The sequence below is a fragment of the Thunnus maccoyii genome, chromosome 4 (genome assembly GCF_910596095.1).
Source record: "Thunnus maccoyii chromosome 4, fThuMac1.1, whole genome shotgun sequence".
Lineage (NCBI taxonomy): Eukaryota > Metazoa > Chordata > Actinopteri > Scombriformes > Scombridae > Thunnus > Thunnus maccoyii.
The window spans coordinates 32,652,119-32,679,542 of NC_056536.1; the positions used below are offsets into that span (position 1 = coordinate 32,652,119).

The 27,424-nt window shown below is 40.1% G+C and overlaps 1 protein-coding gene across 1 annotated transcript in view; it reads right to left on the reverse strand.

Moving 5' to 3' along the window:
* Positions 1 to 1,113: 1,113 nt before the first annotated feature.
* bcap31 (B cell receptor associated protein 31) overlaps positions 1,114 to 27,424 on the reverse strand; it is a 33,759-nt gene continuing 7,448 nt past the window's right edge. The window contains exons 3-8 of the mRNA XM_042410228.1: positions 26,877 to 26,977; positions 26,215 to 26,359; positions 19,251 to 19,386; positions 6,395 to 6,521; positions 4,927 to 5,027; positions 1,114 to 1,687 (exon numbers count right to left, since the gene is read on the reverse strand). Of these exons, the coding sequence (XP_042266162.1) occupies positions 1,661 to 1,687; positions 4,927 to 5,027; positions 6,395 to 6,521; positions 19,251 to 19,386; positions 26,215 to 26,359; positions 26,877 to 26,977 (637 nt within the window). The 3' untranslated portion in view covers positions 1,114 to 1,660. The remainder of the gene's footprint in view (positions 1,688 to 4,926; positions 5,028 to 6,394; positions 6,522 to 19,250; positions 19,387 to 26,214; positions 26,360 to 26,876; positions 26,978 to 27,424) is intronic.

Genomic DNA, 27,424 nt, shown 5'->3' on the forward strand with positions numbered 1-27,424 from the left:
GCTGAGCAGGTAGTGTACAGTGGCTTTTTAGAGTTTTTTTCTCTGAAAACGACACTATGAGACGCTGAGAGTGAACCAGAACAGTAAAAGTTGCAGCCGGACAGATAAACAATGAGCTGAAACTCACTATAAAGCTCCGCAAAGCCGAGAGGAGCTGCAGAGTCACTGTAGGTTCATCACTACGAGCCTCGACCAACACATTACGCACCAACAACAAGACAAAATTTAGCGAGATTTCTTTTGCTGATGACACTCTGGAATATTTCTCGAAATATTTTCTCGCTCTACACAGCCTGCAAGTTTGCATGAAACTATCCAGAAAATTTTTTTAAATAAGCCACTATTTTAATTATTGATCATCATCGTTTTAGTCCTTTTTCAAGCAAAAATGCCAAAAATTCTCTGGTTTAGGATTCTCTAATAAGAGGATTTGCTGCTTTTCTTTTCCATCTGACAGTAAAGTGAAAATCTTTACAAAACATATCGAAGACTTCACCGTGGGCTTGGAGAAACTGTAAATGGCATTTTTTAACGTTTTATAGACCAAATGATTAATCGATAAAGAAAATAATCTTTAGCTGCAGCCCTTATTATCTTTCATAGCAGCATGCCTGTTTACAGACTTTCATCAAACAAACATCACATCTGCTTTTTTCCAACCAAACATCATACAGGTTTCAGAGTGAACGGAGGCTTTCAGACAGATATTTGCTCTTCAGACGCTCGTCAGGACAGAAAGGGAACCTCCAACAGACACGACAAACAACAACAGTCTGTTATTTCATCTGAAGGCAAAATCTCAATCTCAAAGCCTCCAAAACATCAACTGTTGAACCCAAAAAACTGTTAACTGAAGAACCAAAAACAGGAAATAACAACAAACCAACCGCTGAGGTCAGAAAGAAGATTCTTTTCTCTCCGGTCACATTTTCAAAATCAATGAACCCAGAAAATGTGACCAGAAGAAGAAACACTGATGCTTCTTTAGAGTCGCATATTTTTGGACCACATGACCGACGTTATTCAACTGCAGGTTCAAACATTCACAGACTCTCAATGAAGCTGCAGAACTCTCAGTTTATACGAATCACTTTGGGCGTTTTTTTTTTTTTCCAATAAATTTACAACCTGAAATTAAAACTGAAAAAAAAAAAGTTGTGCTTCAAGAAAGAACTGTGTGGAGACTTTTCAAACCAGGATGTGCTTAACTTTTAATTTCAGCCGTTAATATGGGAGAGAAACACGTCTGTTCCTGCAGAAAACATGATTCAGGTTGTTTGAAGAGAAAGGGAACAAACTCAGTGGAGAAAACGTTGTGATTCTGCAGTTTATAGACGACTCTTGATAACAGCAAACTGAAAAAAACAAAACAATTAAAAGATGAAAAAAAACAAACAAACAAACAAACAAAAAAAGTAAAACTTTTCGGTTACAGACGTAAACTCAAAACTGTGACAGAAAAATCAAACAGCTGACATTCAGTTTTTTTTTTCTTTTCTTGTGATGAAACTTTCCAAACGGTCCCGTTATAACCAATCACAGCCCCCCCGGGAGATGTCAGCTGACCCGACGGGAAGTGACATCACATCTCTGTGTGCAAGGCTGATGAAGACGATGAAGATGATGAAGATGAGGACAGAAGCTGGAAACCGTCTTCGTCTCAGTCGGATTTCTTGTCGCTGCTCGCCTGCAGACACAGAACAGGGCGGGAAAAACAAACACACACGGCGTCAGCGCCTCCTGCAGGCTGCAGAGTGTTTTACATCCAGGAAGGTGGGGGGGCGCAGCCACTAAACAGTCAGGAGCCAATCACTGCTCTGGATTCACATGGACACGCCCATCTCATTAACATATGTATGAGGAAAAATAGTGAAGAAATAAATGATTAAATGTGTGCAAAGACGAAAACAAAGTAAAAAAAAATCTAAAATAATAGTCGTAAATTGGTTGTTTTTGGCTCATAAAACGATTGATGGAGATAAAATAAAATATTCAACAACATGTTTGTTTCCTGCAGAGTTTAAGTCCAGTTTGTTTTATTCAACTTGAATCTGGAACCAAAACAGAAGCAGATCTGAACTCTGCAGTCCAGTCGTGTCCAACGCTGCACCGACATGTGTGAGAGTATTTCTTAGTATGTTACATAACTGTATGTTCACAAGTATGTATATGTGTGTGTGTGTGTGTGTGTGTGTGTGTGTTATACGTGTCCTGTCAGGCAGATTTAAGAAGGACCAGCTACTGTTACATTGATCAGTTACAAACAACACTGCAGTCACTAAATATAACTTTAACAGAAAGAGTCCTCACACACACACACGCAGCCTCGCTGACATAATGCATTCCCAACTGTCAGCTCTTAAGCATCACAACTACACATGTAATCCCAACCTTTACCCTAAACTGAACCTAAACCTGATTTAGTAACACTTTAAGTCTCCCTGTTTAGCAGTTATAAGCGCCTATGACAACATATTTTATATCATTACGACTTTCTCTGCAACTGAACAACAGCTCTGTAACTTTTTAATGGACTGAGACCGTTTTACTGTCTCGACGGAGAGAAAGAACATGTAATATTAAAGCTGTAAGCAGCGTTGGTCGGGACCTCACGCTCTGGCCCGTCGGGATCAGATCATTTTGCTTTTTAAAAATGAGGGATATTTCTTACAAGTTTGGTTTGCTTTTATTTTGAAAGTTTGATTAACAGGATGAGAATTTTCTGCAGGTTGAAACATGTCTGTCTTGCTCACACCTGTGTCATCAAAATTATGCAAGTTTTGGGCCCATTCACTTGAATTTCAATGAGTAAATTGAAAACTCTTGATGATGTGTATAAAACAAATTATTTTCCTAATTTTCATCAAGTCTATTTTTAGAAAAGTTTGATTGACATGTGTACTGTCAGGTGTGTAGAGACAATAAGTAACTGCAGCTGGACACAGACAAATACTCATATATTTGAATGGAGAGTGTGAGTGAACCCACACCTTTTTGAACATTTACTGCTTCCACATAGTTTTAGATACAAACTTCATTTGAACTTTAAATGAGTCACGAGACTTTGACCTACAAATCTTGAATTTACATGTTTTTTCTATCTTTTATTGTTTTTGAGATATTAGAGTGTGAGTTTTAAAGTGTTTTCTTGCTCCTCCTGTGATTTTATAATGAGTGTGTATTGCGGAATGTTTCACAGCACTGAGGGAGTGACATCACCAGGAGCAGTTGGAGAGGAGGATTTTAGAGTACGCTTCTTGTGAAATCTCCTTATAAATACCATGACTTTGGCCAAATCTTACATTAAAAATCATATTTTAGTAGGAAATTTCGTTGCAAATCCATTGATACAGGTTTGAAAGTGGTCAGACTCATAGTTTAGATGTCAGAAGCCTCTGTTTGACACAAAGTCCATGCCCATAGATTGCCTCCCCATTGTTTTACATTGTAAGGGTGATGTGACACTGCAACTTTCAGGGCTTATAAAATCCAAACCGTTCAAGTTATTACAAAGTTTTGAACAACTTTTTTTCAGTATAGCGTCATAAGTCACCTATTAAAGTTTGAAGCCGATACCATTAACGCCCTCGGAGGAGATAGCGTTTGTTCGGGGACTAAAATTGGGGCAAAGTCTTATTTTGAAAGGCTAATTGCTGAATTCCTGTTGGATTTAGGTCAGGGGTGTCAGTGTATGATTTGTAGGTCTTGATGAGACGAATAATTGAGTTTTGGTTTGATCTCTCTACAACATTCCTACAGACCGTGGCAGCCATTTTAGTTACCTAGATGGTGCTAGAGAGCACATTTTGGCACTTTAAGGGTTCATTTTTACATTAAATTTTTCACCAGACCTGATGTGTTTTTGAGTTTTTGAGCATGTTTAGGGGGTCAAATTTAGGGTTTAAGTGGCGTTATAATAAAGAAAGAAAGAAAGAAACAAACAAACACACGAAAAACGATAGGGTCCTCACCCGATCTGGTGAGGGTCCTCACCAGAGGACTACTGCAAAACAGTAGTCCTCTGCCTTTTGGGCTCGGTCCCTAAATAAATTTTTCATTTTGACAGAAAGTGTTCTGAAGTTTGTTTCTATCGAGCAGCAGCTTCAACGTTCGGACTCGAGCTGACGGTTCGGACCTGCAGACTGTTCAGTGATTTATATTTGTTCTGTAACTGAGCAGTGATGTTCTTGGTTCTCCTGGTTCTTTATAGAACTCTGTAGGAAGTGTCGGGCAAGTTACTTGAAAATTGGAATGAACTGACTACAAATTACCTAAACAACTCAGACTCATCCACACACACACACACAGCATCTAATGTATTTAACACATGTAGAAGCAGAAAATGAGACGTTTGTGGTTTAACAAGCAGGCAGGAAACAGTTTGGAATAATTTACTCACCATGCAACAGCTAGCGTTAGCGTAGCCGCAGTGAGAAACACGGCGCTGCAGAAGTCCCGCCCTCATCTGTACGATTCACACACACCTGAACTCTGAACTAAACTAGAGTCAGGTGACTCCTGAATGTAGACACACTCGAGGCTAACCGTTAGCAAGTCAGCTAACAACACACAAGTATTTATAAAGACGTTACTGGAGTTTGAAACCCAGTAATTATATCACAGTTACTGGATTTTAAACTGTGATCCCTTATACTGCTTCAGTTTCAGAAACCTCCACCAAAACCTTTCTGACGTCCGATTAGAGGGAGCGGCGTCTGATCATTTCTGAAACTGATCATCTGATATTCACATTCATCAGCTGTGTGGTGCTGAGAGAAGAGCCAGAGTTTGAACTTCTTCCTCAAACTCTCTCTTTTAAATTCTCAACACAAAGAAAGGATTCTGTAAGTGGATTTCAAGCCTGTGAGCTTGTGTGTGTGTGTGTGTGTGTGTGTGTGTGTGTGTGTGTGTGTGTGTGTGTGTTACCAGCAGCTTGCTGTGTTCCTCCAGCAGTCTGTCGTACTCCACCGTCAAGTTCTCAGCCTGTTTCTTCATCGCACGAACGTCGCTGTCTGACTTCTGCAGAGCTGCAAAACACACAGACATCATGTCAAAACACACATTACATATACACACACACGCACGCACGCACGCACGCACACACACACACACACGCTGCAAGTAACAACTATTTTCATTACCGATTAATCTCCGACCACAGTCCAAAACTCAAAGATATTCAATTTAATATCATCTAAGACAAAGAAAAGCCGCAAATTCTCAAATTTGAGAGCCTGAAACCATCAAATACTTGGCAAAAAATAACAAACGATTAACCGACTCTCAAAATAGTTGTGGCCTAATATTCTGTTGATCAACAGAAGAATCGGCTGATCGTTTCAGCTCCACACACACACACACACACTACAGCTATATCAGTCACAATGTCCTGTAACATTTAATAAAACATAAATAGAGCTAAACTAATGCAGTCTAATACAACAGTCCTGCAATAAAAACATTCATCACAGTTCAAATGTTTCAGTTGTTGTAGTTTGTGTATTCAGTCATATACTGAGAAGTGTTTTTATACTCGTTACTATAAATGTGGCGGATGAACGATTAGAAACATCTGTCAGTATAAATCAGAGGAGTTTTCAAAGTCTGTCACCACACAGGACACATATGTGTATATGAGCAGATAGAGGAGAGTGTCAGTGCTCCAGGAAAATAAGATTCAGTCATAAAAATATGGAAAAAAGTTCATATTCATGTTTTGTTTTCTCCTCTTATTATTCTTTGCTCCTCGTCTTTCTTCTATTTGGGGGATAATCAAGCTCTCAGATTTTGAACTACAGTTCACATAAAGCTTTGGAGTCCAAACAGGAAGTATAATGTTGCCATGTGAGCTACAGCCTGAGCAGCGTTACTTTCAGCTGATATTTGTTTACATTCAGTTCAATCGTCTCCATTAAAAGTCTGGTGATTTATCTGTTCGCTGCTCCTGTTTGCAGCGTGTTCATGGACGTACAGACGACTGTCAGTATGATGTTGAAGAGTAAGGTTCTGAGTCTTTTTTTCTCTGATTTCTAAGCAGATTTATGGAGGTTTATTCATGATGCACATCAGAGATAATGAATCCCCTGGAACTGAAATTAAACATGTATCAGATTAGAGTTATAACAAGTTTTGACGCTCCTTCATCTTCCTGCACCTCCCTGTGGAATACAGCTCGACAGCAACACAAACTACAGCCTCTAAATTACAATAAAGTTGAATTAACACCTTTAGAAAATGATGTCAGCAATAGTTGAACATAATATCTCCTGTATATGTATATTGTATTAGACTGCATTAGTTTTAGCTAAGTGTATCTAATAAACTGGCAACAGAGTTCATAGTTTGGTGACAAAAATGTGAATAAATGAGTGCAGACGCTCCTCCTGCTCCTCACCTTTCTTGGTGGTGTCCAGCTCCTCCTTCAGGGTCTTCACCTCCTCTTTCAGGTTCTTGTTCTCCTCCTGCACTCCGGGTCCTTTCTTCCCGGCCTCCGGCACCTCGATGCCGGCGTCGCGCAGTTTCTATCGAGAGAGAGAAAGACTAACAGTGAATATCTCAGTGTGTCCAACTTCACACACTAATGTTTGTCCAAACTTCTGCAAAACCTGCAGAACTTTCTTTTAAAAATTCTACTCAAAGTTTCCAAAAGACATAAAATGCAAACATAAAAACACGGAGTCTGTTGTTTGAATATTTCACAGAGCGGCAGTGAAGAGCTGCAACTTTAACAACAAATCAAACACAGTTTTAAAATATAAAAAACATTTTCTATTCAATCATGGATTCATCTGTCAATTATTCTCCAACTACATTAATTGTTTAGTTTGTAAATGAACCGCTTGTAATCTTTAGATATTTTATGCTTTTGTCCTGACGTTTTTATGCTTTTTGTCTGTTTTTACAACCTGAAGACCAACAGTCCAAAACTCACAAATATTCAGTTGTTGTTCAGATGTTGGTTTCTGGTTCAGTTTGAATCCAGTTTTAACCCCGTCCGCTCAGAGACCAACAGGTGTTCATAACAAACGCCCCTAAGCCCTCGACGCGGACCGCAGTGTGACTCACCAGCTGCTCTGAGTGTGTTTTGTTTTTAAGATAAACCACAGCTGCAAAAAAAAAATCCTGATGTTTGAGGTTTACATTTCTATGAAGACAAAGACTTTAAAATAGAAGAAATCAGTGAAAAATGTCTCAGAATTTCCCGACAGTCCGAGGTGACGTCTTCAAATGTCCGAAACCCAAAGATATAAAACAGAGAAAAGCAGGAAATCCTCACATTTCAGAAGCTGGAACAAGCAAATGTTTGACATTTCTGCAAGAAAAATGACCAAACCAGGGTTTCTCCTCCCTATCTAAGTTAAAGTTTGTATTACCAGCTGCCGCCTTTGTTGAAAATTCCAACATGTGATGTTGAGGGAATGAAAAAGGCCGAACTCAACTGGAGGGCAGTGCAGCACCCGGACAGCCTACAGCGTGCACATATTAGAGTTATCTTGTAGTTCATCTTCAAAACAGGCAGTGGTTGCAGACATGTTTTGATTTAACGACCAAATAATAACCTTTGCAAGACCAACGTGAAGTATATTAACTTTCTACGCCGTCACTTAGAGGCTAATGTTAGCGCAGCGGAGCAGCGAACTCCAGCAGTAACAAACGACACTAGCTGACCAACACACACTGCAGCATTAAACAACTTAAACCGACTCTGAGGTGAAGAAAATAAGTCAGTGTTCAGTGTGTTTCACCTCAGGAACCCTGCGGCCGCTCAGCGTGTCGGACAGCGATGTGTTTTTCCCCGGAGCTGACGGAGCAGCAGAGAGCAGCCTCTCTACTGCTGGAGATATAAACACTAATAACAACGCAGCGGAGCAGAGAGGCTGCTCACTGCTGGAGATATAAACACTAATAACAACGCAGCGGAGCAGAGAGGCTGCTCACTACTGCTGGAGATATAAACACTAATAACAACGCAGCGGAGCAGAGAGGCTGCTCACTACTGCTGGAGATATAAACACTAATAACAACGCAGCAGAGCAGAGAGGCTGCTCACTGCTGGAGATATAAACACTAATAACAACGCAGCGGAGCAGAGAGGCTGCTCACTACTGCTGGAGATATAAACACTAATAACAACGCAGCGGAGCAGAGAGGCTGCTCACTACTGCTGGAGATATAAACACTAATAACAACGCAGCAGAGCAGAGAGGCTGCTCACTGCTGGAGATATAAACACTAATAACGCAGCGGAGCAGAGAGGCTGCTCACTGCTGGAGATATAAACACTAATAACAACGCAGCGGAGCAGAGAGGCTGCTCACTGCTGCTGGAGATATAAACACTAATAACACAGTGGAGCAGAGAGGCTGCTCACTGCTGGAGATATAAACACTAATAACGCAGCAGAGCAGAGAGGCTGCTCACTGCTGGAGATATAAATACTAATAACAACGCAGCGGAGCAGAGAGGCTGCTCACTGCTGGAGATATAAACACTAATAACAACGCAGCGGAGCAGAGAGGCTGCTCACTGCTGGAGATATAAACACTAATAACAACGCAGTGGAGCAGAGAGGCTGCTCACTACTGCTGGAGATATAAACACTAATAACGCAGCGGAGCAGAGAGGCTGCTCACTACTGCTGGAGATATAAACACTAATAACAACGCAGCAGAGCAGAGAGGCTGCTCACTGCTGGAGATATAAACACTAATAACAAAGCGGAGCAGAGAGGCTGCTCACTACTGCTGGAGATATAAACACTAATAACGCAGTGGAGCAGAGAGGCTGCTCACTGCTGGAGATATAAACACTAATAACGCAGCAGAGCCGTCTGCCTCCCCTTCAGTTTGTTATTCTCATACAGGTAGGAGACTGTAAGAGGGTTTCAAATTAACTGATTAATTAATTAATGCAGTTAACATTTTAAAATAAAAAGGATGCGGACCATTTCTTATCAGCTGCCTTTTCTATTCATTCAATCAAGAATCGATTCTGAATCGAATCGGTACTCGAGTATTGTGATGGTATCGAATCGTCTCAGGCCTAAATAATAAACACCGTCATCTGTCACAACCTTTATTTTTCATCTTTTTGTTCCATCTTGGTATAAAATTTAAATCTCTATGGACACTTTCGTCCGTCAAATAATGATTGTTTTCCACTTAAACGAACAACACTCTAAAAGGTTTGCTCCATGCACGCTCAACAAAATTTTTTTTTAAAAATGCAAATTTTGGGGAAAATGATGCAGACATAAAAACACGAAGTCTGAAATCAAACTCACAAACACCGTCTGCACACAGTTTTAAAATATAAAAAAACTGACAAAGAATGTTACTTCAGGCCTTCTATCAGTTTTGAGTGATCTGCCAATTGTTCCTTTGATTAATCAATGAATTATTTAGTTGATAAAACCTCTGACAACACTGAAAACTGTTGAGCAGGCTGACAAAATCTAAACCGTCATTTGTCACAACCTTTGTTCCATCTTGGTATAAAATTTAAATCTCTATGGTCACTTCTTCCATCTGTCAAGTCATTTGTTTTGTTTTTTTCCACTTGAGTGCAGACTCTCTAAAGGTTGGCAATCCCGGGAAAACCCTGACAACAATCAGCCGCAACTCAACTTTAAACTGTAGATGATACGATCACAGAGAGGCTGATGTTTCTTCTGCTTTTTTCATCTTCTTCTGTTAATTTGTGTCTATTTACAGTAAAAAAACACTTCAGTCTCCTCATGTTGGAACTTCCAGTGTTTTATCACTTTAGATTTCACCCTGAATGTCATTTTTACATTCACCGTCTTATTACCAGGATCACATGTTGGTGTTGGTGTGTGTGTGTGTGTGTGTGTGTGAGAGCAGCTGTGGGAGTGAATGAGGAGTGTGTGTGGCATTTACACCTGTCTCTCTCACACACACACACACACACACACACACACACACACACAAACACACACACACACACACACACACACACACACTTTAGGAAAGTACCTACAGTGTGTTCCTCGTTTCGGTCTCTGGGTTGGCAGTTCAAATCTGAAAATCTGTTGAAGTCAACGTGAGTCTTCTTCCTTCTGTGGTCACAACTAAAACTGGAACTACAGTATGTTTTCAGCAGGGCTGCAACTAAACATTATTCTCATTAATATATCATTCTTATTTATTGTAATTCTGGAGGTATCAGCTTTTAGCTTCCTGCCTCTCCTGTGTTTGTTCACTTTTGATTCATGTATAGCTGAATATGTGAAGGTGAAACTGTGTTTGTAAAATGTCTTTGAGTACAAATAAAATCATATTTTTTTCCTACAATAAAAGATTTTTAAATGTGCAAAAATAAAACCCCTTAGATTATTTCTCGATTTATTTAATCGATGACTCCTTTATTTTAAATGTCAGAAAATAAAAATATGTGAAACATTAATATTTTGCAGAGCCCGCGCTGATGTCTTAAAGGAGTTTGTTTTGTTTGATCAACAATCTTGTTTTCAGTCCCGTTCTGTCTCTGTCAGTAATGTTATCTGATGTTACAGATTTATGGGTTAAATTTATGTTCTGAGACCAGCAACAAAACAACTGACCAACTGTGAAAACACGCAGGCAGCACAGAGACATTTATAAAAAGCTAAGCTAACGTAGCGTTATCGAGATAACATTAGTTTCACTCCTGATAGCGACAGGAACGATGGCCAAATGAGTCAGTTCAGGATTAATGTCAGCAGTCAAACATCTAAATCTCCCTCTAGACGTCCAGGAAAAGAAATATCAGGACGTTAATCCCACGTTTGAGCTTCTCCTCTCGAGATAAACCCAGAACAGAAGATTTAAGTGAAGCAGTGAGTGAATGTTCTGTTCAAAAAAAAAACCAGGAGAGTCAGTGTGTTGGATGACTGCAGAGCAACATCACATAGACAACCTGTAACCGTGGTAACTGGAAACAACAACAATGCTGAGAAGAATTAAAATTACAAATGCAACAAAAATGTTGCATGTCTGTTTTAATAAAACTAACACATACAAAAAAAAAAAAATCAAATGACTCAAACAGAGATTTTTGCCAAATAACTGAGACTAAAAGTAAATCAGGTGCCAAAATTAACTTTGGTCGCAGGTTATTTATCTCTTAACTGATGAGTCGTTTCAGCCCAAGTGTCCTGCCAGCCAATCAGGACTCAAGTATTTCTAGTTGCTGCTGAATGAGCAGGAACATCAATTAACACCTTCAGCGGCGTAAATATCCGTCTGAGCTCCAACTTCAAACACATGATTGAGATTTGAATCACTGCAAAAAGTCTGATATGTTTTCACTCCATTTGTTTGCTTTGGTAACTTGATTTTCTGTTTGGGAGGAGTTATCCCGCTCTAATCAACAACAGCAGTGACTGAACGAAACACCAGAGCCATCTGAATCACTGAGACCAAACCACAAGTGTCCAATTAAAAAAAAGCTTTATAAACAGAAGAGTTCAGACCCGAAGCTGTCACACCGACTTCAGCTGGTAACGTGTCGTCAGCGTTCAGAGTTGAGTGAGAGAAACAGCTGCCGAGCTTCTCTGCAGACCTTTAACTGAGCGGCCTCTGTCATAAAACCTGATTTTACTGCTCTGAACTGAATCCAGCAGCACGAGGCCTCAGGTTCAGAAAGGCCACGAGACCTCAGGACCCCCAATTCAGCTACAACACTGAACATGCAGCTGCACACATTAGAGCTCCGTCGACACCTCTGGGATGATTAATGACGAATACATTTAAAACTGAAAACTACACGCAGCTTTGGACGAGGGGGGGGGGGCAGATTTTACAGATTGTTCAAACATTTTCTCACAGTTAAGGAATCAAACATGTAACTAGATGTGGACGTTCACCAACTGAAAGACAGTTTATTGTTAGAGCTGCAACTAACAATTACTTTCAGTTACTCATTTTGTCTATAAAATGTAAGAAAATAGTGAAAAATGTCCGTTATAATTCTTTAGAACCAAAGGCAAAGTCTTCAAATGTTTTGTTCTGTCTGACCAACAGAACAAAATCCAAATAAATTCAATATACAATCATGTGACACATCCTCAAGTTTATTTGCATAAAGAAGATGAGGTCAAAACCTAGTGTATGTCTGGACTGTGTGTTACAGTGATAGTCAGTGGTCGTGTCTATAATGTGAATACTGGGATTGTTAAAAAAAAGGTTATAGATGCAAATTAAATCATAAGTGCAAATTCAGGAGGTTTATCTCCACCTAGTTACTGCAGTTACAGTCAAATCAAGCGCACCCTCAGAGCAGCCGCCCCGCACTGAACTGATATAACAGCTACATGAGTCTCATGTTTTACCTGCAAGACTCGTGTTTTAATGCTGCTGTTCATCGTATATCGTATATACACCCCAACAACATGAAAGAAACTAACATTCTGTTATACACAGATGTTATAAATAAATACTCTAATAGTAAATAATTGTTCTTTATTTCAAGAAGCCTAAAATAATGGCTGCATTTAAAAATAAAATAATGTGCATCCTAAAATAAAGTGGATTGATCATATTGTGTTCTTAGATTGTGTATTTTCTGTGCCTTCAGTTTGGATCTGAGTGGGCATATGAGACAAACTGGTTGTGAACTGCCCATTGGAAGTATTTATTCCGTTTTACGCACGTAACTACAGTCATTGTGTATCGGGCTCCGAGTGCTTCCAAAACACGGTTGACCTACCTGTGTAGTCACGTCCCTGCTGATCTGCTAAACTGTTGCTAACGCTACGCTTCTGCTTCTGTCTAGACATGAGGTCAGAGTGCATTCTTGATTAAAAGCTGTGTTTTCACTGTCTACTTTTCTCTGACTCGTGTCACGCCTCGTCTCTGCTCTCTCAGACATGCTGGAGTCAGTCGTAAGAGCCCTGAAGCTCCGCCCTGCCCCAGCACAGAGTGAAGCGGCTCACTGATAGCTGGTTTATTCAAAATGTGTTAATATTAAATGTGCTGCGTGTCCAAATTGCACCAAATTCGACACGGCACTCCCTTGAGTCCCCAGCAATGCACCCACCAAGTGTGGAGTCGATCAGATGAACGGTTCAAGAGATACGCGAAGGACATACATACATACAGATATTCCTTCCTTTAGTAGACAGATTATCCAGAGCAGCAGTTTTTTTGTTTATTTGGGAACTGACACAGGGAGCTTCTCTGTGGTAAACAGCCTTCTGATACAGAGCAACAAATACAGAGATGTTTGAAGTTTAATTATTTGTTTCTTCTTCTAGAAATCAGACAGATTTCTTTCCCAGATATATATTTATCATCTATCGACTGTAGAGAAAATCCCAGCTGCAGGTCGGCTGCTAGGACGAACTGAAGTCAGATCAGACTCTGACAGTCTGCATCAGTTCTGTTAATACAAACATGATCCTGCAGGACAGAAGGTCAACAACAGTAACAGCCAGCACAGCTGGCAGAGACCAGAGACTACAGTAACACTCTCCTCCAAACAATGGTTCATAAACTAACTGGAGTCACTGAAAGTCATTCTAGGAAACGTAGGAAATCATCAACTACCGGACAAAAACAACACGCGGTTTGCAGGAAAGTAAAAAATAAATAATTGCTGAATGAGATTAGCGTTCCTTTAAAGTTAAAGATCAGCTCTGTTGTATATTGATCGTGTTTTGATGCCTGCGGTCCTCAGTGTTCAATACGACTCATTTATAAAACATCTGCATCACATCCAGCCACTTCAGCTTATTGATCTGCTGCTCATATACAGACAGATGATCAATATCATCTACTGTACTCTCTGATCACGGCTGCTTTGATAATGACTGAAGGCTGGCTTTTACAAAGAACTTGAAGACTGAAACAGTAAATCTAGTCAATTCAGTGTTTAAATTGCTGTTGTTGTTGTTGTTACCAGCTGATTCTCAACTAATGGTTATCTTCATTATCGCTTAATCTGTCAATTATTTTTTCAATCTGGGCTACAAAATGGTGAAAAATGTCAATCAGTGTTCCCTTAAACCCAAGGTGACGTCCTCAAATGTCTTGTTTTGTCCACAAAGACATTCAGTTTACTGTCATAGAGGACTAAAGAAACCAGAAAATACTCACATTTAAGAAGCTGAAACAAGAAAATTGAATTTTTTTTTTTAATTTTAATGACTCAAAAATGATTAACTGATTATTCAAATAGTTGGCGTTATTTTTTCTGTCAATAGAATAATCGATTAAACGACTAATCGTTGTACTCGTAGATACTAAAAAGATGATTCTAACATTGAAGGCTCGGTTTTCTGCTGAAGTTACAACAGATCAGATTGTTTCATAGCATCCGGTCGGCAGATATTTCCTGCATAAGGAGGATTTTACCTGAAGATGCAAATGTTTCAACTACAGCAAAAATAAATAAATAAAATAAAAAATTGCACATCCCCAAAGCTTTATGAATCTGCTTCACAAACATACAGAGACAAGAGGAAAAGGGAGACAGACTAATAATAAAAACTATCTTTTGGTTACAGCTCTGGACAAAACCACAAAAGACCAAAGTTGTAATTAACCTGACTGATCAGTGAGTGGTTCCCAAAGTAAGTTAATTAATGTCATTGTTCATCTACTGTATGTTTATTATAATATATTTACCACATTAAAAAAAGAAATAAAAAAGGTGACATTTACATTAACTACTTTTTATGTTGGTTTCAAACTTATCAAAACAGAACAAATCAGTAATAAATATATAAATCTCTATATTAAAAACTCTAATATGCAGGTAGTCGTAGCGGAAATGAAAACTCATTTAAACTATTTAATCGTATTCACTGTTTATTTTAAGTGAAATTATTTATCTGTAAATCTGCACAGCACCTGTCGGTTATTATTCTGAGTGACTGTGAATGAGCCTATATTATTTAACTTAATATTGATATAATATAATCTAGTTAAGCAGAAGCGTCTGTGTACATATAGGCTGTGTGAGTTATATCGGGGGCTGGGGGACTCGGGGGGGCCTCGGTCTAAAACAGTTTAGGAGCCACTGCTGTAAGAGTGAAACAGCTCCGGGAGGCGAGTCAGTGATAGAGATGTTATTTCAAATGACAGCTCTGCGATATGTTATACATTTATTCAAGAGAACATTTGTAATTTTACATTTGAGGACAAATTATCAAATGACTGAAATATAAAATTAACTTCATTTTTGTTATGTAATTTCTACGACTTCTGCTGTTAAAAGAAACCGGGTGTAAATTATGAAAATGACATCTGAAGCAAGATCATGACAATCTGAGAACATGTGTATGCACACATGCACACATGCGCACATGCACACACCCACATACGCAGCAGTTGTGTCACCTTGAGTAAGTCCATCCTGTCAAAAATAGTGACGACTATCAGAGAGTCACATGTATGTACGTGTGCTCACATAACTGACCTTCAAGGTTTCAGACGGATTCATATCACATCCTCAAAACACACACACACATACACACACACACACACAGCTATAAGAGAAATAAGACTCCTCAGAGCTCAGTTATATTAATAATAATAATAATAACAACAATAATAATAATTTCCTCTGCACACTCAACAGTCACTGCAGGAATTTGTGAATTTATAAATCAAAAGAACTGCGACAAATTAACCAAAGATCACATTATTTACAAAAGCTCAAACACTGGTCAAACTTATCATACATATATTGCATCAGTGCATATGTTTTGGTACATATTGACAAAAAAAAAGGGACACACACACACACACACACACACACACATATATATACAGTGTGTGAATGTATGTGTGTGTGGATGAAATTTTGATTACTTTTAAGGGGAAGTTCAGTGTACTCAGACAGTATGCATGGGGCATTCCTGGGGCTTCCAAGGTTTGGCCAAGAACAGGAATATCAGGCATACTGTGTCACTTTGACATGTACCCAAGGGAGTGTGCAGGGTAAACATGCCAAGTCTCAGCTGGGATTATCAGGAGATATAGTCATGAAGCTGGCATCAACATTTTCTGCACGACAAAACTATTGCAGTATTTGCAAGACAGTTTCTTCACTTCTGTGCCTCTATTCGTCAAAGGTCCTTGAGCATGAAATTCACTTTGTTGGAACGGTGCGACCTGTGCATGTGCCAAAACCTCAGGTTAGCAGGAGAGAAGGAGCTGAGAAAACAAGCCAGAGGGAGCTTGGGAGTGGAGCAAGGTCACAACATCTGTGCTGTGCGTTGGTCTGACAATCGGTCAGTTCGGACGTATTCAGACCAAATCAGGCGGTGCAGCCAAAACGCCAGTCCTCCAGTTCATTTGAATGGGGGTATGGTGCGTTTAGGCTGCAGGGGATTTAGCTGCAGTGGAGCTCAACGAATGAAGAGAGGGAGTGGTGGTAGAGAGAAAGCCAGTGAATCAGATCAGTTATTATTATTTTCTGATCGTTTAACAGCGGTTACATTCTAGAGCACAAATAAACACACCCACACCCCCACACACACCTCCATAAAACCCTGCAGCGGTACACTGCAACGCCTGATTGGTCTGAATTCAGCCTTATTGTTCTCTCCAGTTCTGACGGTCACACCCAGGTGACAATGTGGGACAACTCCACACAAGTCCTACAGTGAAGTGAGCAGACAATCCACTGTGAAGACATACAACCAATACACGGGTGGGATCGATTTGCTTGATTCCTTTACAGCCAAGTACAAGTTCACATTAGGTCCAACGCTGGTATTTGCACATTTTTTTTGCAAACAATCATCCTTGGAGAGGTCAATGCTTGGCGGCAATACAAGCGTGACTGTAGAACCCTGCAGATTCCTGAAAAGGAAGTCATGAACAGGCACAGCTGGAAACCTCTCTCATCCAAATCAATACCCTGAAGAGAGGCAGACCATCCATGGATGAGGCAAGAGCACAAAGCCTCAGTGTGAAAGAGATGTCCCACAGTGCTCCCCCTCCTGAGGTTCACAGGGATAATGTGAGGCACTTGCCAATCAAAGTTGGGAAAAAAAAAAGAGGCCGCTGCTGGCTCTGCAAGGATGGATATACATCACCTGCATGATTAAGGAGTGATGTTCATTTGATCACAGATCCAAAAAACCTGCTTCCTTCAGTTCCACACATAAGGAGACCCCAACCAGGACGACATCCACCAAATAAGAACAGATTCCTTAGACATCAGAAATTACTGATGTTCAAGCAAAGTTCTATATGTAAATATGAAGAAATTGTAGAGGACTGATGTAATAAAATTCCAATTTTACAAGGTCCAAAAAAAAAAAAAAAAAAAGTTACAACAAGTTGTTTTCTTACAGTTTTTCAACATTATAGCATAGATTACTATTACAATTTCAACTAGTCAAATTAATTAGCTTTTTATTGTGCTGTATCAAACCGTTTCATGTCCACAAAATTCATTTTAAGATACATATTTTGATATATTAAATCATCAATACCTAATAATTGATGGACTTTTTAAAAACTAAAGGGGTGATATTTATAAGCGCTAAGACCTGCTGTTGCAATTCTGCGACATTTTCACATAATTCTCCAAAAAACAAAAAATAATAATAAAAAATCTCATTATTTTCCTGATCAGAGACTTGCTAAAAATGGTTTTAAAAAAGGAGAAAAAAAAATCTACATCAATAAAGTCAATGCTTGGGTTTCAGAGGGTTAATCCATTAATTATCACAACAGTTGTCAATTAATTTTCAACTAATCGATTAATCGTTGCTGCTCTAATTATATACCTCTGAAACTTCTCTTCAGCAGACAACAGAACTGTTTCTCAACTTAATACGTGTATTTATGATGAAACATGGTGATTTATGATGCTGTGGAGGGTGTGGTGCCACGTGTCGGTGTGTCACAGATGACTGTGTGGGAAAATGCTGAGATCGGACAGATGTCTGATCGAACAGCTGCTGAAACCTGCAGAACCGTCCTGACTTCCTGTGAGAATCGTCAGCGTGTCTCAGAACGTGTTTAACGAGAAACAAACAGCAGAGCCGAGTTATAAACAAACACCGTGATTCATTCAAATCAGTTCACGTTGCTACCAAGTCCTGAAATATACAACATGTAAACATTTTCCTGGAAACCAGACTCTCTCTGTGTGTGTGTGTGTGTGTGTGTGTGTGTGTGTGTGTGTGTGTGTGTGTGTGTGTGTGTATGTGGGTGTGTGGGTGTGATTGATTGTCACATGCAGATGAAGCAATTTCTCCTTTTAGCTGCAGAGGACTTGGTGATCTCCTCACCCCACACAAACCCTGGTCAGATTACCACAGAGTGAGAGTGAGAGTGAGAGTGTGTGTGTGTGTGTGTGTGTGTGTGTGTGTGTGTGTGCGTGTGCAACACTGTGAATGAGACACATGCAGTGTTTTATGTGCTCGTACATTTGCAGTGTTTATTTGGATTCAGATCAACTGTTGCAAATCAGTGCTGCCCCCAACTGGTGAGCTGAGGGAACAACAGCAACTCTCCCACCCACCCACACACCTGATTATTATTTATCTGCCGATTACTTTCGTCAATTCTTCGTTTTGGCTATGAAAATGAGAGATTTTGAGAATATTTCAGAACGTTCATTATTGACCTTGGAAACAGCAGTTTGTGAAGCTGCAGCTGAAAGCCAGAAACTTAATCGCCAACTATTTTGATAATGCAATAATAACATGTTTTTAAGCAAATGTATCAAATATGTGCAGCTTTCAGTTTCTCAGATGTGATGATTTGATGCTTTTCTTTGTAATAATCGACAGTAAACTGAATATATTTGGACTGTTGGTCAGACGAACTAAGACAGTTGAAGTTATAACAGGAAATATTCATTATTTTCTGACATACAGACATAATTATTAAAAGGAAATAATCTACAGATTAATCCATAATGAAAATAATTAGGGCTGCAAATGATTATTTTTATATCAATAAATCAGATGCAGATGACCTTCTGGATTAATCATTTTGTCTATAAAATGTTGGAAACAAATGAAAAATTATCAAAATAGTTGCTAATTACTTAATCGACTAATTGTTGCAGCTCAAGTCACTTGTGTTATTAGTGTAATAAAATTTAAACAGCATCGTTTTTCTTTTCCTTCTTCTTCTGTCTTCTCTTAGCAACATTCTCCACCAACAGATTATTTTCTCTTCAGTCTTAAAATATATTTCCACAACAAGCCTTCCTGGTAATAAATAGAGCTGGCTGTTTGTGTGTGTGTGTGTGTGTGCGTGCATGTGTGTGTGTGTCACCTCTTGCAGCAACTCGTTGTCCTCCATGTATTTCTTGGCGGCGTTGCTGGCGCTCTCCGCTTGCTTCTTGAAGGCTTCGTTGGACGCCATGAGTGTTGCCTGCTGGGAGAGCAGGGTGGTGAGGCGACGCAGCAGCCTGCACGCACACACACACACACACACACACACACACGTCTGTCAGACTAGTCACAGGGACGAAATGATCAATAGAGTGAAAAAGAAAGTGAATTCAGATGCATAACCTTTATTTAAAAAAGGGACACTCCACTGTTTTTACATGTGGTGGTGAGTTCTACTCAGCCTGTGACGGCGGCTGTGGCTCTGGACGAGAACAACTGATTATGTCAAATAAATATTTTAATTGTAAAATAAACAAACTTCTTTAAAAACAGAAAATATTGTATGAATAAGAATCATTTGAAAGACACAAGATGTTGTTGAAAGCTCCAGAAAACAGTACTTGGACTTCTACTGGACTGCATCACTTTCAGAGCTGCAACGATTAATCGATCAGCTATTTTGATAAATTAATAATCGTTTTAGTCCATTTTTAAAGCAAAAACATCAAACATTTATTGGTTGCAGCTTCTGTGAGGATCTGAGGACTTCCTGTGTGTCATCCTAACAAAACAAGATGACTGAAGACGTCATCATGAACGCTACGAACTTAAAACAGGCCTTTTCACTATTTCCTGACTTTTTATTGGCAAAAGGATTAATCAAGAATAAAAATAATTGTTGGTTGCAATGCTAATTGTTTCTCTTGATTAATTGTTTTGTCTATAAAATGTCAGAAAATAGTGAAAAGCTGTCCAAAACTCAAAGGTAATAATTTCACCGATTATAACAAAGAAAAGCATCAAATCATCACATTTGAGAAGCTGAAACCAGAAACATTTGGGGCATTTTTGGCTTAAAAAATTACTAAACTCATTATTTAATTATCAAAATAGTTGCAGATTAATTTTCTGTCGATGAATCCACTAATCGTTGCACTTTACAAACCACTGTTTCCAAGGTCAATAATGAAAATTAAAGCTCAAAACAACAATAATACATAAAAATAACAAAAGAAAAAAACCTCAGATATATAAACTCTCACTGTAAACGAGTTCATCTGTTCGTTTAGTCTTTATTTACTGCTGCTGTTTAGCTTCTTCCAGACATTATTTATGTAAACAGGTTTCTCTAAGTATATTTAACACGTCTGTTGTTATTTTAGGGTTTGAAGCAGCGACCGGCGCCACCAGCTGATCTACTGAGTGCATCAAGTGATCACAACAATAACTGATAATAAGAGAGACTTAATGACGTGAGAGCAACACAAACAACAACAACACCTGAGCCCTTAGATATGAGAGTGTGTGTGTGTGTGTGTGTGTGTGTGTGTGTGTGACACAAACAGCCAATCATCTGTCACACACTCTCAACACATCACACACACACACACACAACCTAATATAGCTGTTCACTATACACACATACAGTATATACTGTACATACATGCAGACACACACACACACACACACACACACACTCAGTCACCCCTGACATTTCCCGGCTGAGGTGTGTCTGCTGCGCGTGGCGTTGACAGGCGGTGATGTAATGTGACTCACGGCGAGGTTGGGGGGGCTGAGGTGTGGGGGGGGGGGGGCACTGTAAGGGCAAATGTACAGAATAACTGTCCCCACTCAGGGAGGGGTGTTTGTCACCCAGCTGCAGACCCGCTGATTTTAGATGTTTAACTTTAACCAGATGACACTGAACTTTGACCTCTTTCTGTTTTCCAGGCAGAAACCGACTTCACTTCATTTCAGTCAAACAAACCTGCAGAGACTCAACGCCTGTCTGAGCTCAGTAATCCGTCGCAGTGACCTGATGGGATGCCTCCCGAAACCTAAACTTCTAAAGACAATTTGTTGACATAATGCATCCTGACCAAGACCTAATTCTAACCTGAAAGGATCACCGTTCTCAACAGTCAGGAACCCGAATGAACATCAGACCAGCTTTAGCTCGCTGTGATCATACTGGACAAGACATGTGCTAATATACTGGTTTTACCAAATATTGTGATGAAACATTCTCCTTTCCACTGCCGTCATTACCAGTTTTCAGAGAGGACACAGTGAACGCAGCATCACCTCAGAGACATAGTAGGGCCAGGCTCCTCATCTGTAGCCATGACTTGCTAACGCTGCCGTTAGCTAGCTAGCCGACCTTCAAACATGCAGCTAGTTTGTTGTTAAATGAGGACAAGTGATGGACGATGTGCAGGACTTTATGGTTCTTCAGCACATGTGAAGAATCGAAGAGAAAGAAACACTGAGCTGCATCTAAAGATAGTGTCTTAAACGTTAAACAAGCTGCTTTTGTTTGTGGTGTTTTTAGAGTTTTTCCATTTGCAGCGAACTGTTTGTTTGGTTCCATTAAATCCAAGCTGATCACAGTCTGAAGTAATTTTACTTCCCTATACTGGACATAAAGAGATCCCTTCTTAAAGTCCACAGCCCTCGTTTTGTGCAAAAATTAATTCTAAAGTTTCTCTAAAGCTGAAATGAGTCTTCAGTCGTCCAAATCAGTCAAATCCTCCAAAGTTAAAACCTTTTTAGTACAAATGTCCATCTGTTTGTTATCATCCTTCCACTGCAGCTCAACACAGACACACAAAAAGGAAATTTTGTACCAAAAAACACTTCCCAATAAAACCGAGGAAAACGCCAATAAGAGTCATTTATCAGAACATCTGTTCATCAAACAAGCTTTTATTTTCACCACCGGTATGTTTTAAACAGCCCGTCTGATTGGCTAACAGCAAATTATTATAAACCAGCTGAAAGGAAAGCTGATTGATTAGCCTGTTCAGTGACGCATCTTGTTGATCGTTCTCAAACTTTGAGATTTTAGATTTATTTCTGATATTACTGAGTTTATACAGTAAAGTTGCTGATTCTGCTCTAAAAAACAATATTTCATTATATTAAAAATGTAAATACATCACCGCATCTTATTCTGGAAATTCTGTTTGAAAGAGTGGGGCTGTTTAATATTCGGGGACGAGTCAGTTACATGTTCTCAACATTGGCGAGAGTCCCGGCGTAGCAGCGAATCCTACAGAGAGCGTTGCATTCTGGGTTGCCTGTAGTCTTAATGTTGCTAGGCTAGCGAGTTTCTTCCAGTCTGTTTATAGTTTGTCTGTTGGGAGACATTCAGCACAACATGTGTTTGGTTAGCTCAGTTTAACCTGCACAAGTTTCTCTCCAGGCTCACGTTACGTGTTTTTCTGCCGCGGAAGGAAATAAATTAATGACGAGCTAGACGGACGGGTTTCACTTTTACAAGCATGAGGACTCTCTTCTGCTTGGATTCATAGTATCTCAGGGAAACTTTCCAAACAGAACAAGTGTCAAATTGTGTTGTAGCTTCAAAAAAGCTTTTTACAAAAACAGCTGTTAGAAGGGGAAGTGAGAGGCGGGTTATCTAATATTCGGGCCAATGTTCTTTTTTTTTTTTCTTTTTTTTTTACAGTAATAAAGTAATAAAGTATCAAGTAAAATTCTGGCGATATCCCTCCCCAGTTACCATCCTCTAGTCCAGTCTGTCCAGTATGTCCAGTATGTCCCTGGTGGTGCATTCAGGGACATTCTGACCCACCAGAGAATCAGGCAGGTTTTGTTTTATTTGTGTGTGTGTGTGAGGGTTCACAGTGGAGTCGTATTATCAGGACAAAGAGAGGATTTCTTGTCTCAGAGGCGTCTTTAAGAGATGATTCTCTCAGTTCCAAATATGGCCGTCAGTTACTTCACAGGCCTGAAATAATCCCATCAGCTGCCAGCGCTTCAGTGTTTCCACTAACTCGTGGTCCATATTTTCTTCTTGGCCAAGGGCTGGAAATTCCTGAGTCACAGTCCCAGATTACAGTGGACCGTCTGTCAGAGGGCTCCGTCTAAACGCTGGAGCACTTCCTACTGGACTCTTGTGTAGCAGTAGCAGCTGCCGCATCACATGCTGCGCTGCTGTTGCTGCTGCTGCTGCTGCTGCTGCTGCGGTGAGTCACGGAGCAGCTGCTGCACGTCCAACAGCAGCCTGACACCCGCCAGACTGAGCCGTCACAGGCCGGCGCCCCCTGCAGGCCGCAAACAGCCCACAGAGGAGGAACATGTGACTCATCCTGTGCACTGTGTTTATTTAGATTCAGACAGAACAACTGTCAGAGTCATTCAAGCAGCCAGTTTAATGACTCCCATTGTTTAGATTGCAATCTAGACATCCAGTGAATGATTGTGGCCATTATTGATCAATGAAGCCGTTTAATCAGACTGAAAACGACGCTGAAGGAACAGAAAATAAACGATCCAAGAGCCCGATATGATCGATCCACTTTATTTTAGGATGCACTTTATTTTATTTTGAAATGCAGCCCTTATTGTAGGCTACTTGAAATGAGAAAAGAGCATTTATTCACTATTAGAGTACTAGCTGTTTATAACATCTGTGTATAACACAATGTTATTCATTCATTTAATTTCATCTCCGCGTCGAAGCAGCGGCCGGAGGTCAAACGATCAGCCGCGTTCTGAACAGGCAGCGCATTAGTCACCTATAAAACTCGTCATCACCGTCCTACCTGGCAGAACCTCTCTGTCCCTACATTCCTCCACGTACACTCAGGTCACAGGACGCTGGCGTTCCTCCATCCCCAAACATTAACGAGCAGTCCAGAGCATTTTTATACCCGGTTCCTCTCCTGTGGAATAATTTACCACATCATCAGGAGAGACAAACATCACGAGACCAAGACTTGAAACTGTTTTCACTCGCCTGCACTTCAATAATTAAACCCTGATTGTAAAACCTGTAACTTTCCTCAACACTGGTTTCTGTTCTGCCTTGAGTTTTTATTTTATTTGATCTGTAACGTCTCAGTAACATCATGTAAACAGCACTGAGACTTCTGTGATTTTACACTTTGAATAAACTTTATAATAATCACTCAGACCGTCGCCCCCGACAACAAGCTGTCCGCTAATCACGGCGCGCCATGTGACAGGCAGTCTGAAACCAATCAGAACTGATCCATGTCTGACCCGACCTGAGACAGGGTCAACCAATCAGGGGCCAAAACATATTCACACCTAATAAACTGTCCAGTCAGGATCAGGCTGGAGGATTTACACTGTACAGTGACTGAGAGTTTGTCAATGGCAACACACACACACACACACACACACACACACACACACACACACACACACACACTCAGCTGCTCATTCTTTCCATCCATACTGTAAAATTCCTCTGTATTTAGATCCGTCTGCCTGTCGCTCTGTGTGTGTGTGTGTGTGTGTGTGTGTGTGTGTGTGTGTGTGTGTGTGTGTGTGTGTGTGTGAGGTCTGTCATAGGCTACTTTTGGGGACAAATTTCAGACTTAAGACCTGTTAATTGGGGACGGCTGGTCCAATCAGGGACAAAAGCCGTGTACCCAACTGGGAAAAATCTGATTCTGGGGTCAGTGGTTAAGATTAGAGTTAGGTTAGAGTTAGGTTAGAGTTAGGTTAGAGTTAGGTTTAGGCAAGTTGTGGTTATGGTTAGGTTAAGTCTTCAGAAAATGAATGTAAGTCTATGTAATGTCCCCAAAAGTGACCATGATCTGATGCGTGTGTGTGTGGTCTGTCATAGGCTACTTTTGGGGACAAATTTCAGACTTAAGACCTGTTAATTGGGGACGGCTGGTCCAATCAGAGACAAAAGCCACGTCCCTAGTTAGGGAAAAGCTGATTCTGGGGTCAGTGGTTAAGGTTAGAGTTAAGGTAAGTCTCCAGAAAATGAATGTAAGTCTATGTAATGTCCTCAAAAGTGACCATGATCTGAGTGTGTGTGTGTGTGTGTGTGTGTGTGTGTGTGTGTGTGCGTGTGTGCGTGTGTGCGTGTGTGCGTGTGTGCGTGTGTGCGTGTGTGTGTTCTGGTGGTCTTCTATTGTTGCATTTGTGGGGACCAGTGTTAGTTTTAAACCACTGTAGTGAGGACATTTCTGCATTATGAGGACATTTTAGTGTGTGTAGCAGTAGAAGTGTGAAATGGTTCAGAGTGCTGCAGCTAGAATTTAAACTAAAAACATGAAATTATTACACTAATTTTAGCAAAAACACACCCTTAAGATGAGAGCTGGGGTTAGGTATTTTTTATTTATGTATCTTCTGATAGTGTTAATCTTATTTGAATGACTCAGGAAAAAAAGGAGAGGAGCCTTGAAACTGTGTTGGATAATTTAATATGTTCATTATGTGTATAAAAACAGGCACTAAATGGAACAAAGAACACATGAAAGGCTTCGATCAGCAGCTATTTTAGACTGCAAAGTGTTCCTAGCTTGACACAAATACTCTGTATGTACAGATATTGACGCTCACATACATACATACTGTATATGTATGTGAGCGTCCCATTATTGTTTTGTACACATTGATTCTCAGTATGACTATTCACCGTGTCACTTCCTGCCTTTTCTCTGTTTCTAGAGACACGTCAATATAAACCTCTTAATGCCTGTAAGAGCGTCAAGCTTGAAACACGTTGCAGTCCAGAGTAGCTGCTGTGTTCTTCATGTCACTTAGTGTCTGTATTCGTACACACTGTATGTTGAACATATTCAACAATCTCACAGCTCCTCTCCTTGTTTCCTATTTTCACTGACCTGTTAGGGAAGCAGTTTCTTATTTGAATGATTCATAATCGATTCTTGAAATCCAGATATCAATCTTTGCATCTTTACTCAGTGTTCATGTGCACTAAATGTTATGTGTATGCAGTGTTTACTTGTTGGATGTATTATAAGAGCCGCTGCTCTGCAAACGAGCTCAATTATGACTCTTTCTATGAGTTTTTAATCCATGGAGGTTTTTTATTTGGCGGTGTGTGTGTGTGTGTGTGTGTGTGTGTGTGTGTGTGTGTGTGTGTCTCTCACAGGCAGAGCAGCAGGGCGAAGCCGGCGATGTACTCGTTCCTCTGAGCTCTGAACAGCTTCATGTGAATGTGTTCGATGGCCGTCGGGTTGTTGGTCAGATCCACCTTCTCTGTCACGCTGTACTTCCTCACCTCGCGAAACGCATCTGAACACACACACACACACACACACACACACACACACACACACACACACACACACACACACACACACACACACACACACACACACACACACACGACATTAAGAACATCATCATTCTGTATCAATGAAACCTGTGTAACAGTTATTATTACAAACAAACGTAAGAAGTCATGAGCTCTACAAGCTTTACTTCGGACATATATCTTTAATCATCTCTAACGTCCCAAAAAGTTGTTGTTTGGAGTTAAAGGCCTGTCAATCAATCAATCAATCAATCAATCAATCAATCAATCAATCAGGGAGTGACAACATCTTCCAATCATGTGTTCTGAACGGTGACGGTAGGCGGGGCTACAACTTGTGTTTTCTATTTAAATATATTTGTTTCGCAGACTGTGACTTTAAGACAATCTGCTAAAAGCTCAACTGCTTAACACTCCTTTAACTGACACACACACACACACACACACACGCACACACACACACACACGCACACACACGCACGCACACACACGCACCGATGAGCAGGAAGACGAGGATCGCCATGGCCACCATGAAGTAAGTGTTTCCATAGAGAGCGATGGTCTGGACGATACGAGACTTGAAGATTTTATTCCACCTGCAGGATCAAACACACACAATCACATCAGAACGCTGAGACAACGTTACAACAACATACAGCAGAGACACAGTAGAAGAAGAAGAAGAAGCCAACACTGCAGACAGATTGTGTGTTCGAGACAGTAAACCTGGAGCTCTGACTCCATCTAGTGGCCAAACAGAAACACAGCAGAGTCACATGAAACCTTCAAACTAATAAACTCAATCAGTAAACAGTAAATAAAGCTGATGTCTGGAAACACAAAGCTGCAAACTCAACACTTCCTGTTTTATATCATTTATAAATAAGAAAAATTACTAATAAATAATAATAAAAACCTTGTTGTCCTGTGGGAAACTATGGAGTCATTTGTCACATTAAATAGAGTTTGGAAGTCAGTGTGGTGCCGCTTTAACTTCTGCTCGCCGTTAGCAGCACATGACCAAGTGTTAAGCTTGGTGAAAT